Here is a 17,607-nt window from a genome sequence, read left to right on the forward strand (position 1 = left end):
AAACCTTGGTAAAGGAAACCTGTAAATTATGGAAAGTTTTTGGAAGTAATTTTTTTATAACATTAATAATTTATTAATGATTATTATAACGAAACAATAAAAATTTTATTGTTATTTAAGGCTTAAACAAATAAAAACCTTAACCAATTCTTAATTATTTTAAATAGAGGCATGTATACATTATATGCATTTATAACCATAGCAATATTAAATTAAGGGAAAAATAATAATAATTTACTCAATTTAATGAATAATCAAACTGGTTATCCATAATCAAACAACATTTATTTAAGGTAAATCACACTACATTACGCATTCTCGATGTGTTCTAGATATATGTCCTTTAACATCTAATAGTACATCACAAATCAGGAGAGAGAAAATAAAACAATAAAAAACATGAAATTACAGTAATTAGAATCCATTTAATGAATTCATTTATTTAAAAAAAATTGCAGACAAAGGGAAAAGATATCAACAGCAGATAAAACAGACAATAGTGCAACCATTTCCCAAATGAAAAGAGTTTGGATAAAAGAACATAAAAGAAAGCAACAAGCAATGAATAATAAAATGATACAGTGTGCAAGGAATCGGAGCTCTGAGGAAGTGAAAAAATGAGATAGTTCTTTAATCTTCATCTTACAAAATTTTCAAAATGTTGTAAAATGTCCTTATGCAGGGTAATTTACATTGAACCCATTATACGTCTGAGCATTTGAGGGTTAAGGGCCTTGCTCAGGGGCTCACCAGTCCAGGAGGGGTGGTGATGGGTTTAGATCTCATGATATTCTAATTAGTAGTCTAGTCATGGACCTAATCGTGCCCCTGCCCCTGCCACAACAGGTGGCGTTCTAACAACACAGAAATCTATCATGAGTGTGTGCAGGGTGACAATACTGGTGTTGATCAGAGTGAACGTTAAACCAACACATCCCTCTCTCTCTTACTGTAGGCTGTATTGTTATCTCATGATTTACTCTGAGTCATATCACAAGGGTGTGATGTGAAATCTGTCAACCCGACACCCACCACCAATCACCAAGCACAGACAGCATGCAGTTCACCCAGTGAGGTATACGAGATTTGATCATAATCCATCTGTACTGCATACAGTATAAATATTACTGAAGGAGCAAACAGGCAATAGAACATTTCAGGCATTTGATCTAGCATTAAACACGCTATAAAAACAAATAAACAGCATCAAAACATCATATAAAACTGCATATAGTGAGGGAATATGATAAACTATATTAATAAAAGCTTTACTGCCCCCTAATGGCTGAAGTAAAAACAATAACAATCACTAATATTTAGCTAGAAAAGGAAGTCAAGGAGTGAAGTGTATATATACAAAGAGTAATTAAAAAAAATAAAAAAATAAATACATTTAAATAAATAAATAAAACATGGCAAGCCAAGCACAGAAAAGCAGTATGGGTAAAATAGTCAGTTGTAAACCACCTTCCTTTAACAGCTCCTGAATTATACTTTAGTATCTTACAACATATTATTCAATAGCTACAGTGAAACTGATAGGACTCATGGGTAAGAAAGATAGTAGATGGGTTTTCCTGTCAGAGTAAAAATAAAATACCCAGAAATGTTTTGAAATCTTTTAAATAATTATTTCAATCAGTACTCTGAGATATAATATGACCGTTTCTAACTACAGTTAAACACTATTTGAAAAGTAAACTTCACTTACTGCAAAGCCAAATGCAGTAACATGACAATGTGCTTCTGTTGAAGTTGTATCTTCATGCCTTTGTAGTCTGGCTTCTGTAAATAATTTGCTATGGCAAGATCGTTTTAAAAATAAATTGTTGATCAGACTGAACCTGAGGCTTTGTATGAAAAGTAGGCCAAACGTAACCAGAAACACAATAATTCTCATTCTTCACTTAAAACACTCTAGTGAAGAGGAGACGTGTGCACACGTCTCAGAAGAAACGGCTAGATTGTGAGGACAGGTCTATTGAAGGGGTTCTCTTGAGTATTTATGTTGTTTCCCAGTGGCTGTTAGGAACAAGAACGAGAACAACAACAAGAGACATCATGTTAAAGATGGCTAGTAAGAGAGAAAGTTAAGACCTGAACAAAGTTTTAGCATATACAGTAAATACTTGTAGAAAAACGTAATTAATTATTATAGCTTGTTTTGCATTCAGTCTCAGGATTAGTAAAGGCAATCAACAGAAAGTAATTAACCTTTTGCACGTGACCTCACAACATCTGTCAGCCATAGTCCCTCTCTAACCCCTGATCAAGGCCACTACTTGGTGGGTATAACAAGGGATTTGTGATTCAACACTGGAACAAGTAGTTATTACTTAGAAAGTTTAAAATGTCAGTATTAGTTACCTAAACATCATTTAATCACGCATGAAGAACAGAATATTCCATATTGTTTAGCCTGTGTATCGTCTTATTAGCAACAGATACACTGACTGAACAAACACTAACATGCGAATAAATATAATTAAAATATTCATTTTTAGACTCTTGTTTCTCTTTTGAATAAGTCCAACACAACATATTGCATATGAAAATAATTAGCAGAAGAGAAGCTATCAATTTAGGTTACTCTTTTATCAGACATCTTGGTAGTCACATGACATAGTCGGTACTAATTTTTTTACTTTCATACTGATCTGAACTTAACTAATTGTTAGGGTTTAATTGCTCACCTTTTACTAAGCACCATATTACAAGTCCGACTACAGCGAGAACGAAAATGCAGCTTAGGGTAATGTAGACAGGATGCCCGAAGGAGGTCTCTTCTTTAAATACAAATAAAAAATATAAATGTTTTTAATATAAGACATGAAAAGAAAATGTGTACTGTGCTACTGTATTTAGAGAGGAAAAGACAATATTAATAATCTACCTGAACATGTTATTAAATGTACATCATACTGTATAATAAACCAAATAGACAACATGTAACATCAAAGACTGATATGATATTGTGATATATAATATGATATAGAATATATCTAGGTATTTATTGTCTGTGTAATTAGAAAGCAATTAGGAAATATTATACACCTGGACACCATCTATATAATTGTCATGTGTGGTATACACGGACATAATGATGTACACACCATACTATCCTGAATTACAGATTATAGTGATAATAATAATAATAATATCATACCCTAAATCATAAACCAGATCAATTATTTAAAACAAAATATAAGTTAAATTAAATGTGTGAGTTCATACCCCAGGTGATTGTAATATTTCCCTCTCCGAGGCTGCTGTGATGCACTACACAGGTATAGAGCTGATCTTCTGTGTCCTCCTCAGGTCTGATCACACTTCTTCTAGTCTGATATGTACCATCACCATTAGGCAGAACATCATTTATTTCATCATCTATGAGCTGTAAATCTTTTCCATTTTTCATTCCAATCCACTTCACCTGCACCGCTCTGGGGTAAAACCCAGTCACATGACAGGTGAGAATGGTGGATCCTGCTCTCTGCCTCTTAAGTAACCTTATCTGTGGAGCTAAAAAAAAACAAAAAAAAAACACAACCACCAATTTTTTTTTTTACGGAATGTCATCTACGTAATATATGTACAGTATAGTGTCTGGTCTCTATGATTAGTATGATTCTCTTTGTATAAATCAGTATAATATATATATATTATAGAATAATGTAAATGATCTGTAAAATAATCTATACAATGCGGAATAATGTTCATTATCTGTATAATGATCTATATAATGTATTAAAATTATATGATCAGTACAATAATCAAACTTAATTACATTTATATAAAATAAGCTATTTATAATAATATAAACTGTACTTTATACAGTGGTATAAAGTATTTAGACACTGTTTTACCACTATATCCATTTAAATATACTGAATAATGTATTTTATTTTTGAACTTATAAATATAAAATATGACTATATACTATTCAGAAACATAAATCATGTTACTGCACATACATATATTTTGTATAAAATATTTTTCTTCATACAAAAGGACATGGAAATATATATGCACTGGAAATACTCATTAAGTCTAAATGCGAGTCCGAATACTTATTTTCCATCATATTAAATACATATTATTTGTAAAGACACAAATGATGTAAACATTGATGCATTTAAAAAGTTCTACATTTCTCTGACACGTATCTTACCGTTCTTAATGCTGAGTTGAGGAGCATGTTCTAAGAACATCCTAAGGCGGTCAAAGCAGGTCTTTTTGTAGAATGACAACACACTTTCAAGCATGATTATATTCCCTTCTCTGACACGTTTATATTTGAGGGCTTCAGGAACGGAAGCAATGTATCTCTTATTGTCAATATCTAAAGTTATAAAGTCCTTTCCATTGAATGCATGCGCTAATGATGCCTTGGTTGTGCCATCTGGATAGAGGTCACAGCGACTGTAGCCTTGGTATACATTCATTTTTGAAAATGTGCCTGTAATACACAATAAAAAAAATAAAAATGTAGATGTCAGCGAAAAATGTTGTTGCATTTGTGTGTGTGTATATATATGCATACACACACAAATGCAACAACATTTTTTTTACTAGGAACATTATTATTATTAGTAGTAGTAGTAGCAGTAGTAGTATTATAGAACCATGCTGCCACCTACTGGACAGATTTTTTATTACAATATTAAACTTGCTTAAATGGTCTGCTTAAATTATAAAATGCTAATTGGCAAAACATGGTTAATAGTAAGCTATTCAATTATTACTGACATAAAAAAACATCAATTAATATTTAAAAGCTGCAAGATAATCAGCTCTTTCCAGATATCAACACTGCAGCTACAAAACTCATTGTTAATGAGCAACTGACTAGAGCAAATATGTTTTAAACTTTCTCACATTGAGGTCCACTTTTCATGCATGGTGAGGACAGGCTACCACCACAATACACCAGAGTGAGAAGGAGGAAAGGGCGTGTGTCAGTGACTACTTAAAAGCTAGTTTGGTTAACCCTGTAATAGTTTGGAGTACTGTATGCCCAGGCCCAGTCTGTGCTTAAATGTTAAATGTTTAAAAGTTGGCAGGTCTGATACAGACTTGTTTTATTTTGTAGGCAAATTATAAATTGAATAATCATATAATGTGTTAATCTTGCAATGTCCTTTTTTTTTTGTCAAATGAGGAATGTTAATAGACAAAGTCTTTTACTTGTTATCTATTGCAGAAAATCCATGTGAGGTACCTGTGAGGTTGAACTCTGACATGGCTGTTTGGAGTGCTGAACCCATTTGTGCCCTGTTGTGGAGTGATAATAAAATGATTTCTTTCCAGTGTTGCTGAGCATCTGGGGTGTTAGCCCATTCAGGATATGGTGGTGATGACTTCATGGCGCTGTCATAGTAAAAGAGGGTCACATCATTCACAGTAACACTCTCTGTGTAACTGGGAAGGCCGAGGCCTTCAGAGCCCAGGAAATTGCAACTCAAAGAATGAACATCTGCAAAATATTTAAAAGATACTGTCAATGCAGATAGTCTGAATGCAATAGTCTGAACAATAAAAAAGTAAATAAATCATACAATAAGTTGCAGCAATCATGTTATTTTAAATGCATATTCTTTAAGAAATCATCTACGTATTTTAACAAAATGGCATAGACATGCTTTGATTCCATACATTTGTGTCAGCCTACAGGGGTATCAATGTGTGAAAAGCCAGTTTACCCAACACACCCATGAAAACGGTTAATCTGTATAATGTATAACAGTTTACAATCAGATATCAAATTGCAACTTTGCTCCTGCACCATGACATAATCCTGAAAACCGAGAAGAGCCCTTACATACTACATACTGTACATGTACACACAACAGTTTAGGAACGCTCTAAAAGGACATAATAGAAGACGGCAATAACAAAAAAGCTGACAAAATAGAACAGACTGATTTAGAGAGAGAGATCAGTGGATTATAATGAGGCTTCAGTTTAAATGCAGCTTTAAGTTCAGATGATGAGACAGAAACTGATGTGGATAATGGTGTTCTTCCATGAAAAGTGATGAATGGAGTTGTAGACAGCATCTTTGTGTAGAACTGAAAATAAAGTTTTGAAAGGTAATGTCTCATTTTTTATGTTGCGTAATTGAATGAAGTGTAGGAAAACCTAAAAATCAGCAAATGTCAAAACTTGTACAGGCCACCAGATATATACAGAAAAGAGGGAGGAAAAAAAATTGCGGGCAAATTTTTGGCTTTTATTTTCAGCCCAGTCCAGTTTGTTACGCCACACAGTGATGAAAGGGGAAATGAGGTTGCTGCTGAGGTTGTTACATAAAAAAAAAAACCACGTTTTTAAATTGTATATTTGGGCACTTCGCAGCCTGTCGCAGGGAAACATTTGTTTCCAATTCTTTAACTTTTTTTTTTGTAATTCAATATGTAGAACCGAGGGGTGGCTAAGGACCTTTGCAAAGGTCATAAATTAATGCACAAAAATCAGCCATAACATTATGACCCCCTGCCTAATACTGAGTAGGTCCTCCCTTTCGCAACCATAACAGTAATGCGCATCACTTGTCTAAGTGTTTTTTTTTTTTTTTTTAGTTTTCCTTAAGTGAACATGTAAATGTAGAACTTCTACTTGAGCAATATTTCACGCTGATGGGAATCTTAACCTCTTTACTTAACTACAGGATTTGTGAATTTTGTCCACCTCTCATAACATTAAATAATAATAATAATAATAATAATAATAATAAATAATAATAATGATATATATATATATATATATATTTTTTTTTTTTTTTTTTTTACGAGGTGCCTTTTAAACTTTTGAACTGAACAACACGACAATGTGTTTGCTCGAATAGCAATACAAATGATTTTATCTAATTAACAAACAGACAGAAAACTACCTTTTGGCAGCTGCAGCAGTAACAGTGAAACTAAACACTGAAGAGTGCCGCATTCCCGCCATGCACATCTTGTAGTAAACGCGACTCTGACACACAAACAAACAAACAAACAAACAAAAACGAAGCTTGTTTTAAAAAGTCTCCACAAAACCAACACTTACCACAACGTGAAAGAGCAATGTGTAAGAGGAAGAATAAACCGTAAATAATCTCTGCTGGCCCCATGTTGAAGTCATTTCTTCATAATTCCAGTTTTTTTTTTTTTTTTTTAAAGGGTAAACTGATCTGCGAGTCCGTTTTATTTTTTGATTTCAAGTTAAACGCTCACTTCCGCCCCCTGGTGACGCACTTACATAAACCGGATATCTGTTGACGAAAACTTCATCGTGATGTTTCCCTTAGGGTGGGTGCAGAAGTCAGATTGTGGTGCACACCCATGCTGCATTCTCTGCTGTAGACTGCTGTTATGTGTTACAAGAAATATAAATAGAACCTCTGTAGTCCAACTAGAGACCATAGAGTCCAGTGGTGACCATTGTATTTATTCCCATTTTCACAACTGTGGTCAACATTCACACACACACATTCACACACTACAGACGATTTGGGAACGCCAATTAGCCTAATGTAATCTTACCAGTCTTTGGACTGTGCGAGGTAGCCGGAGTATTCATGCAAGAACATGCAAACTCCATGCACACAGACCCCTAGGAGGGAATCGAACCAGACCCTGGAGGTGCAAGGGGAGTTTCTGAGGTAAAAGAAAAATATAAACCTCAAATGTCAATGAGGTAAAGCTGAGCATCATCAGCATAGCAATGAAATAAAATTTCATGCCAGCTGATGACACAGCCCAGAGGAAGCATATACAATAGAAACAAAACTTCTATTTTACTACTTCTATTTCTCTAAGGGCAGGAGTCGCTCAGTGCTTAACACAGTTGTCTACAGATCACTGCTGGGCCCTTAAGCAAGATCCTTAACCCCACTCTGCTCAGATGTACAATACAAAAATGTAAACCTGTAAATTTAAAACCTAATAATACTTATTTCTCATGACAATTTTCATTAAAAATAAAGTGTTCTGGAAATGGAAACTTCAGAGATAAAATGAAATCTCCATGATATTATCGCATACTAATTATTAGACCACAAACAAACTGCTGTTCATTAAATCCAGCATCAACCATCTGCATAGAGCTTTGAGATGTTCAGTGACAGACTTCTGTGACAGGACTGGACTACTCATGAGACTTACCCAGGAGAATTTTTTTTGTTTTGTTTTTTTACCCAGGGCCATGTAGCTCTTGAACGCCTCTCTACAGGACCAGTACAATGGATATTGGGAGTTCTGGGCTTGAGGGACCCTTGCTACAGGCTCACTACCAATCTAATCTGCACATACCTTGTCACAACCTGAACTCAATTTTGTAGTACTCATGAAACTTCTAGAGGTCAATGCTGAGGTCACTTTTTCATTTCTTCAAGTTGCACCTCTCACATTGCACTACATCAACTTTGTCAGTTTCTACTTTTTTCCTATGTTGTTACCTTCCATTAACACATGTTGCATTTGCAATGTGTTATGATTTTGATCTGTTTGTTTTAGATTATTGCACTTGTCATCCACAAGCTTACTGTAACTTTGTCTATTCACTACTGAATGTTTGAATTTCATATGGATACTTGGAATATGTCCATAAAAAATTTGTACTGATCAGGTCTGTAGAATTAATTTGATTGGTAAAGTCACTGGATGAAAGAAAATTTGAGAACTCTTGTGTCAGAATATCTATTTAAATTAATGTAAAAATAGTATGTGTAGATGTACAGTATGTGCTTAATTTGCCTCCTGTCACATCTGCGACATGAATGATCTTTACGATTAGCTCTGAGGTCGAGCTTCACCTTCGAGAAGAGTACGAAGTCCACAGAAGCCAAATCTTACAAGAAGGGTGGGTGCGGAAATAAGATCATGTTGTTTCTGGCGAGAAACTCAAGTGTGAAGAGAGGTTACTTAGTGAGAGATTTCGTCATACTTGTCCCTAACCTAAGGACAATTTAATGTGGTTCAGGGAACATAACATTAACATTTATATTACCCATGTGGGTTCAGAAAAAAAAAATTCTATAACATCCTAGTAACATTCATACAACTGTAATCTCTCTCAAAGTGGTAGATGCAAAAAAAAAAAAAAATTCACCTGCACTGAGCCAGAGGATTTAACTGTAAAGACACAGGTCAATCCTCAACCCAAATTAAAGCTCTAACTGATGCTGACTGCAGCCCAATAACCATAAGACGACATCTGTGGGAGAAGGGCTTAAAGAACAAAAAACATCTTCGAAAGAGACGTCTCCTCCCACACCACAAACTTGCCCATTTGGAATTTGCAAAGGAGCACCAAACATGGGACAGATGGAAGATAGGTTTATTCTTAGACAAGAAAATGTGGTCCTGATGGCTTCCAATGATACTGGCATGACAAGGAGATCCTACTGGAGATGTTTTCTATGCATTTTAAACCCAAACAAATAAAAACCTCAGGCAATTACACACATTTTACAATTATTATTTTTTTTTAAAATAAAGATATGTATAAAATATAATGCATATAAATGTATATACATACACCCTTAAAAATGCTGGGTTAAAAACAACCCAATCTGGGTTGTTTTTAACCCAGCTGCTGGGTAACTATTGGATTAACTAAATGCTGGGTTAATTTACTTTTTTAACCCAGCAAAATGGGTTAAATATTCAACCCAAACGCTGGGTCATATTTAACTAAAATGCTGGGTTAATTCTACCACATAAATTGGTCAAATGTTGGTTAATTTTAACTGGAATGTTGAGTTAATTCTAGCTCACAAATAGGTTATTATTATTTATGTTTTACAGTGAATCTGTTAAAAAAAAAAACAAAAAAAAAACACATCTATTAAACAGTTAAATTACTTTGATATACTGGTTTATTACAAAAAATTTCCAAGTTTTGCAAACCATACATATATGCAACAAACAACATCCTATTAAATGTTCATAGAAAAAAACGTTTATTTTTCAAAAGCACAAGAACAGATAATCAACAGCGACATCATTACTATACTATTACTCACAAGGGCAGAATGGAGTAATAACACAAATAGGCTGAGACAGCTTCTACAGAGCAGGATCTCTTTGTGACATTAGATATCTTTTCTGCAGAACAAAACTATCCAGCCCTGGTTCCGTTTTAACATACAAACACTGTCTATGACTTTTCAAGTAGGTCTTGCTATTTCATAGCAACATTACAAAAAGTCCTATACAGAAGCACACTGCTTTAAATAGTTAAATGTCAAAAATATTAAATGCCTTAAAGCACACATCAACCGCCCCAAGTAGTGTGCATTGCTCCAGAGCCTGTCCCACCAGAATGACAAATGCCTGAGAGCAGCGCTGGTCATCATCTCCCAACGTCAGGATGTACAGTAGGGGTACGGCCTTGACCCTTCAGCCTGCTTGGGGTATTCCACCATGTTGGTGCCAACCTTAGAAAGAAATGAAAGTAAGTTAAAAAAATTGGTTGAATAACAAAGATTAAACTGAATAAGACTATCAATTTAATGTGTAATAGGATTTATACTAAATAAAAAAAAATAAAAAAACAAAGCTAGGGTATAGGTAACCTGAAACAAAAACATGAAAACAGCTACTACCAAAAATAAAATAAGCATGGCTTTTAGGATAAAGCTCTCCCTCTCATATATATATATATATATATATATATATATAGAAATGTGGCAATGCCGTGGCAAGGCAATTAAATATAAAGTTTTAGACCCGATTACGCCACCCCGAGGTTAACCGGGGAAATAACACCAATAAGGAACAGAGGTTCATTAGGCTGAATGAACGAGAGACAGGAATACAAATGTACACTTGTACATTTATCTCTGGATCACAAATAGCTATCACACGCAATCAAAAAAAAAAAAAAAAAGGACAAGGCACTATGTGTACTTAGAAGAATAAAATAAAGCCAAACAAACCGAAACAAAATTTCGGGCACCGGCTTCTCAGCGGTAAGGGCAGACTAAAGGAGGTACCGGCCTTACAGGTGCTCCACACACACATCCACACACTTACACAAAGTGAAACGTGAACACAAACTGCACTCCATACAATTATACTACCCCCAATACTCTGAGCTAGCTAGCCTCCGAGCCCAACAGTCAGGGGCGTCGCACCCGTGGGGGATGTTTTAACACCCACACTTTTCCCGGTGAGAGGGTTCAACACCCACACTTTTCTACAGTTTTCCCGCAGTTTTGAACAAACACCTTGGCATTCGCTCCTCCGTTTCTCTGGCCGCTCTGTGTCTCCGCTCGCTTCAGCTCTCCTCTCCCCTCCCTCTCAAACATGACACCGGCTGATGATTGGCTGTTCTGCCTTAAGTCCCGCCTTTCTCGGTGTGTTAGATTTATCGGTCAGCTCGTGCAGAGGAGGCGGGAACTTATGGTTATGATTATTTACATCTCCGTTTTCCAGTTACTTTGAATGTTTATGCTTTTGATGTTTTTAAATAAGCTTGATATATGTTTGGGAAGATGTTCTGTTTATGTTTTGTTGACATGTCGAATGTTTTCTGTATTATATTTAGTTTTTTAGACTAATGGTAATTGCTAATTGGGATAGTGTTCAGTAGCTAACTGAGCTAAATTCGGTTATGTGTGTGGCATCAGTGCATAAAGTAACTGTGATGAAGAAGGACAAATTGACAATGTTAAGCAATGTATTTATGGGTTTATTGCCAGTGCAATTGATTTTGATATTTTGAGCATTGTTTGTTCATTAGCTGACGTGCCTGTTGTGTTTGATTGGATCTGTTGAGGAGATAAAAAAAAGTGAGAAATAATGTCAGTTTGCATACCTGTTGACTATGGAAGAATATTATTTTAATGTTTAAAAACAGTAAATTGTTGAATTATTTATATTATACTTTTGTTTATAGTTATTTAGAAAAAGCTTTTTGTGAGGACTTTTTTTTTGTTTTATATCATTGCTTACTTGCTTAGCTGCAAGTAAGCAAAATGTATCAGTCCCAGTCCTGTCAGACCCATTTCACTATCAAGCTTCCCACTGTCCTTTTGTCACACAGTATCATTAAGATGCAGAAAAGTAAGAGGCAGGAGAAGATTGACACCTTTTTCAAGAGAAATCCTGTAAGTGAAATTAAGAGATGAAAGTTGAAAAATGTTGACATTAAACAACAGTAGCCTATTACCATTAGATGCTGTTTGAATTAATTTCATTGTATTACTTTTCAATATTCACTAACCCAAACTCGCCTCAACAGTGTTGCTGTGTGCCATGTACATAAAGACTAGCTGGACAGGGGAAACAGAAAAAAGGTTGCTGAGCAGTTTGTCTCTTTTAAGGAGAGCAGAAAGAGCACTTTTGGTTCTTTTAACATTAGGAGATATAGTTGGTCATATACTATTTAGTCAGTTGTTGGTTGCATTTATATATGTGCATAGTTGTTTATATTTTTGTTCTGAATATACAGTATAATGTTTGTATGAAATGTCTGTATATTTGGAGTAACAAAATAATTTCTCCCTGAGATTAAAGCATTTCTGATTCTAAATCTTTGGCAAGTCTAGCAAGTGTGTTCTGAGTGTGTTTTTAGTATCACTATCACTTATTTAAATTGAAAGCTTTTTATATCTTGTATGTTAATACCTTTTGTACCCTTCTGTCATTGTATTCATCATTTTTATTGTTAACAAACAAATCACATTCATCCCCCACACTTTTGAAAAGCTTGCTACGCCCCTGCCAACAGTGCCCGAGATGGACAACACAAAATACAATTAACCAAACGCACACAAAAAAAAAATAAAAATATAAAAAACACAATAGATAAAGAAGGCAAGAAAATAAAGAGAACAAGTTCTCGTTGCCCTAAACAAAAACGAATATCACAATTTAAACAAACAAATAACATAGCTCGGACAGCTCACCAAAAATTATCACCTAAAGTTCAGAGTTCTCCTAACGTTGCTTGTGACTCCACAACACAAAAATGCAGAGAACCCGGAAGTCCAAACTGGCTTCCAGACAGTAGCAGGGCAGCTCTGAACCACTAATACAGTCACGGCAAAAATAATAATAATAAAAAAACAAAACAAAGAAACAATAACTCAGAAAAAAAAAAAAAAAAACAGCAGGAGAAACAGCAGCGCCGTCCTCAGGCAAGGCGGAGGGCAAATACTTCCGCCATCACGAGACTCACCGGCACCGCGTCAGACACCCATAGCTACTAAGAAAGAGAACCATGACTAAATCGCATCTCTACCATAAGCCAGAGAAAACGAAACTTACTTACCCAGACGAATCGTTTCGCCACGCGAGTTGTAGTGCCGCTCACAGCGGACCATGCAGAATAACACATACACAAAAAAAGGCCCCACGGCTAAGTGGTAAACAAACACCGGTTAACATCACCCAATGACAGAACGCGCAGCACGTAAGGAGCGTATACCTACCCAACAAAGAGTAGACAGTCTGACTCAAACAGAGTCAATGCGCATACTAAGGGAGAAATAAAACATCGGAATTTTAATGTACATGCCCACCTCTTCATTAGCCACATAGCTTTAAAAAAAAAAAAAAAAAAACCAACTACACACCTTCTGTCCTCGCGCACGCCGTGAAGGCGGTCCTAGTCGTGACGTACACCAGGTAGATTATTCCAGCCTTAAATACCTGCAAGAGCCATCCTGATAGGCTATCGTGGGTGACAATTGACTTACTTGTGAGCCAATGAAAGAACCCAATCACCCACATTGCCACAAACACACACACACACACACACACATATATATATATATATATATATATATATATATATATATATATTTATTTTTTTTAGTCAGACTAGTTTATCTCGTGGTCTGTGTTAATTATAAGCTAATTACCGAGGAGATGCATTGTCATACCTGGGGTCATACTGGCACATTACAATCACCCAAATATTAATACTTCCATCTAGTAGTTATCTGTACAGCTGACTGATAGTTAATTTAGTCTGAGTCACAAGCAACTTTGGTTAAAGAGGGCTACCTGGTTATCTTACATGCAGCAGTCATATTTGCATACTACTTGCCAAAGGGGGAAAGGTGTAAAATATTGTTATAACTCGGGAGAAAAATTACTAGCTAGTGAAAAACAGGAGGGTTAGCAGGTGTGTATATTTGTGAGAGGGTCAGTGTTTTGTAACACCCCAGCATTTTATTGTCTCAAACAGTGAGATTATCAAAGTTCTAATGTTTTTTTTTTTTTTTAATACTGGACAATTTATTAGCTATTATAGTAATGATACAATAGTTGCATTAGTCTGACCATAAAAAGCTAAAAGAGTCTCATAAAACTCCATCGCTGTTAATGTAGTAACAAGCCATCAATAATATAGTGTATCCATAAAACACCTGAGTATAACAAGCATGACATATGATGAGGAGCCCGATTTGTGCATTAATCACTATACATAAACTTAGTCTTACCTATGTGTTTTACCATAAAAGTAAATTACGTGTGGGAGTGGGGAAAGCATACTGCATTTCCTACATAAAAAAAAAAAGGAATCAGCCGTATTAAGTTCTGGGTTTTAGATTTTAAATATAAAGATTTGGTTGAAATGTAGGCAGAAGAGATTTTGTTAATAAGTTCAGTGAACTATTCATGTATGTCTCACATATTGATAGCTGAAAGAAAAAAAATAATACTATAAAAAATATAAAGGCTTTTTGTGAGTAGATAATGATAAGGACCAGGTGACGAAGAGACCAGAGGTATAAGCAAACTTGCTCTTTTTCCAATCAGTAGATATCAGGGAGGTCAGAGTATTTCCTGTCAAAGTAACCACCTGTGTAGATCCAGTCTGAGGTTCCTGTATAAGGATTTGTGCCCTGCTGGAACCATCTGGTGGACCACTCCTCCTCATTATTAGCACGTTCTCTACGTGCAGCCCGTTGTTTTTCTTCAAGTCGTTCCTTTTCTTGACTCGCAGTGTCTATGTCTCCATTTTCCATTGCTCTTATGTCTGGACGCAGGCGGCAGTCTGTTGGTGCTATGATACCCTCCATGCCAGGAGCCAGTTTATTGAGCATCATGGCAAAGCTGGTGAAATTATACATCTGGCTCGAGTGTGCAGGTCTAGGGGTTATCCTCCACAATAATGTACTGCCAAGGATCATAGTGACTGTTTCCTGAACCTCTGGCATTTCATCAGCATCATCAGCACCACTACCAGTACTTTGTTCCTGCTTGTGTTTCTTCAAATTTCCACTTTTCTTGTCTGCCTTCTTATTTGTTTCATAGACCTTTGGATCTATGGCGTAAAGACACTCTGTCCACTTCCCATACAGAATACACCGCTTCTTCTTACTCTTGTCAAGGATATGACCTCCCACCCGGTGCAGTTCTTTGCCAAACATAACGCAAGGCTTAAAAGCAAGTACACACTTGTCCCCGGTGCTGTGGTTGATGATCTCTACTGTTCCATACTGTTCGATCCACAATTTGCCTATGATGACATTATGCACACAGCACATAGGGTTTGCCCATGTGTAAACCTCCTTGTGCTTAGATAGCTCTAGTGTCATAGTTCCTTTCGGTTCTGCTTCTACACTTTTGCCCCAGAACTTCAGTTTGGGATAGATAGAGCCGTGGAACTGAAAATCTTGGCTAAGTGATTCAGCGTAAAAAGCACTAACTGGGGGATGGTGGCTAACCTGCTCAGACATCAACCGGTATCCCTCATCTTCCCTTATGAGCTCATAGGTCTCTCCCAGCAAAGGGTTAAAAGGTTTTCCAGTTCTGTCCCACTGTGACGCCACAGCAGACACAGCAAATGCAGCAACAAGCTGCATACGCTCTATAGAATCAGATAGTGTGCAAGCTTTATGAATGAGGTATGTGTGTTCCATGTATTCTGTAAGTCTCTGAAGAAAGCTCAGTGGCTCATTAAAAACCACTGGCATAGTTATCTTGGACAACTCCATCCCTATGCATTTCTTCAGGAAGCCCCAAATACTGAAGTCATGTCTGGAAAACATGGGGGCAGGGAGGGTTGTCCTTCGTTCCGACATTCCATTCTCTGATCGCACACAGCCATTAGATGACTGTTTTTTTTCGAACCCAGAGGCATCTTTAAAGCTGACTTCACAGGAGTCATCTGATTCCAAACCTGTCTCTGCATCATAAAACTCCTCTTCACTGTTCATGATGGACAGTTAGGAATATTTTCATCAGTGAGAGAGAATCATTCTTTCAAAGCAGCAGTCTGTTCGAGACCTTTCAAAATACAGCACAGACAAATGATGAGTTGCTATGGCTGCATATTTAAGAAGAGAAATACTGCATGCAAACTTATCACATAGAAATGCTAATAGCTGCTACGCGTGAACATTTAAATTCAAGCAGGAAAAAAAGTACTGTGTGTGATGTTATAAAGCAGTACAGAATGCTAATGCAGTGAATCAGTGACCTAGTCATTACATTTACTTATTTATTTATTAAATGCTTTTATCCACAGCAACTTACAAATGAGACTGATTACATAATACGTAGGTGATCTGGTAGATCTGAATTAGGCTTTTCTTTATGTGTACGTGCACATCCTGGCTGTCTTGTGCATCCTAAAAAGGTCTGTTTAGTATCTTGTATGTTCTATATATTTTTTATATTGATAAATAGTTTTGCATGTCAAGTCAGAGATTTTAAACTGAAATGCAAATCACGACAACAGAGCTGTTCAGTGTGTTTAACCTCACTGTGCATTAAATTGCTGAACCTTGAATATTGGACAGAAATGTTTTGCCTCTAATGTGCCACCTATAATAAATAACGCATGGGATTTATGCACAATGCCACTTGTAATGCCACTGCTTCTTCATGTGCATGCAAGGTAATGTAAAAACCTTAAGCAAAACCTTTTAATCTTTATACTTAAGAGTCCAACAGTGGCTCTATGATAGTTCTTAGAGGTTTAGGTTCAAAAATAAAGAAAAAAAGAAGCTTTTAGGGGCCACTATTGGTTTATAGTTATTTGCGCAGCATTAAAAAGAATTAGCAAATAAAAACGAGGTAAATTAAATCATTTGTACAAAATAATTTTTACAATAATTTTTATAATAGTTTGTATATTGATGATAATGATGACACTTAAAAAAGTGCATCAGGTTATCAATACCACATTGTCATACTTCACAGCCATACTTGGTTTATAGTCCTTCTTTTTATTATTCTAACAAACAAAACAATAAAAAAGTACAGTTCTTAAAAAGTATGCCAGCAATCTAAGCTACCTCCACCTGTTTTTCCACAACCATACTCATTAACAATGGGCCAGCTGAAAAACCAGTCATCCCTATGGACATACAGGCTTCAATTAAAAAAAAAAAAACTAAAAAAAAAAAAAAAACAAGCCTCTGTATTTAGTGACAACAACAGGACCTTGTGACATGTGTCAGAGGGAACCGAAACTCAGGTAATGCAATGCTATGCAATAATGAAAGATCTTTTCCTTGCACACAGCTCACACAGACATAATTTCACACAGAATGCAATTTTACAGTTGATGCAACTTTATTGTTAAGCAACACGTATTACAGCATAACCTACTATGACCACAAAGAGTTATAAAAGTTCCATTAGACTATTATTA

At 35.8% G+C, this 17,607-nt stretch overlaps 2 protein-coding genes across 2 annotated transcripts; both read right to left on the minus strand.

Annotated features, from left to right (window-relative positions):
- Positions 1-269: 269 nt before the first annotated feature.
- On the minus strand, positions 270-7,145 carry LOC128515735 (major histocompatibility complex class I-related gene protein-like). The gene is made up of 6 exons (XM_053489892.1): positions 7,054-7,145; positions 5,222-5,476; positions 4,172-4,459; positions 3,235-3,522; positions 2,694-2,786; positions 270-2,022 (listed from the first exon to the last, which is right to left on the minus strand). Exons 1-6 carry the CDS (start codon positions 7,115-7,117, stop codon positions 1,979-1,981), a joined length of 1,032 nt encoding a protein of 343 aa, XP_053345867.1. The 5' UTR covers positions 7,118-7,145; the 3' UTR covers positions 270-1,978.
- A 7,084-nt stretch (positions 7,146-14,229) lies between these two features.
- Positions 14,230-16,229, minus strand: LOC128515734 (oxysterol-binding protein-related protein 2-like). Its single transcript, XM_053489891.1, has one exon. It carries the CDS (start codon positions 16,163-16,165, stop codon positions 14,759-14,761), a length of 1,407 nt encoding a protein of 468 aa, XP_053345866.1. The 5' UTR covers positions 16,166-16,229; the 3' UTR covers positions 14,230-14,758.
- Between the last annotated feature and the right edge of the window lie 1,378 nt (positions 16,230-17,607).

This window comes from Clarias gariepinus, chromosome 28, assembly GCF_024256425.1.
Source record: "Clarias gariepinus isolate MV-2021 ecotype Netherlands chromosome 28, CGAR_prim_01v2, whole genome shotgun sequence".
Classification (NCBI taxonomy): domain Eukaryota; kingdom Metazoa; phylum Chordata; class Actinopteri; order Siluriformes; family Clariidae; genus Clarias; species Clarias gariepinus.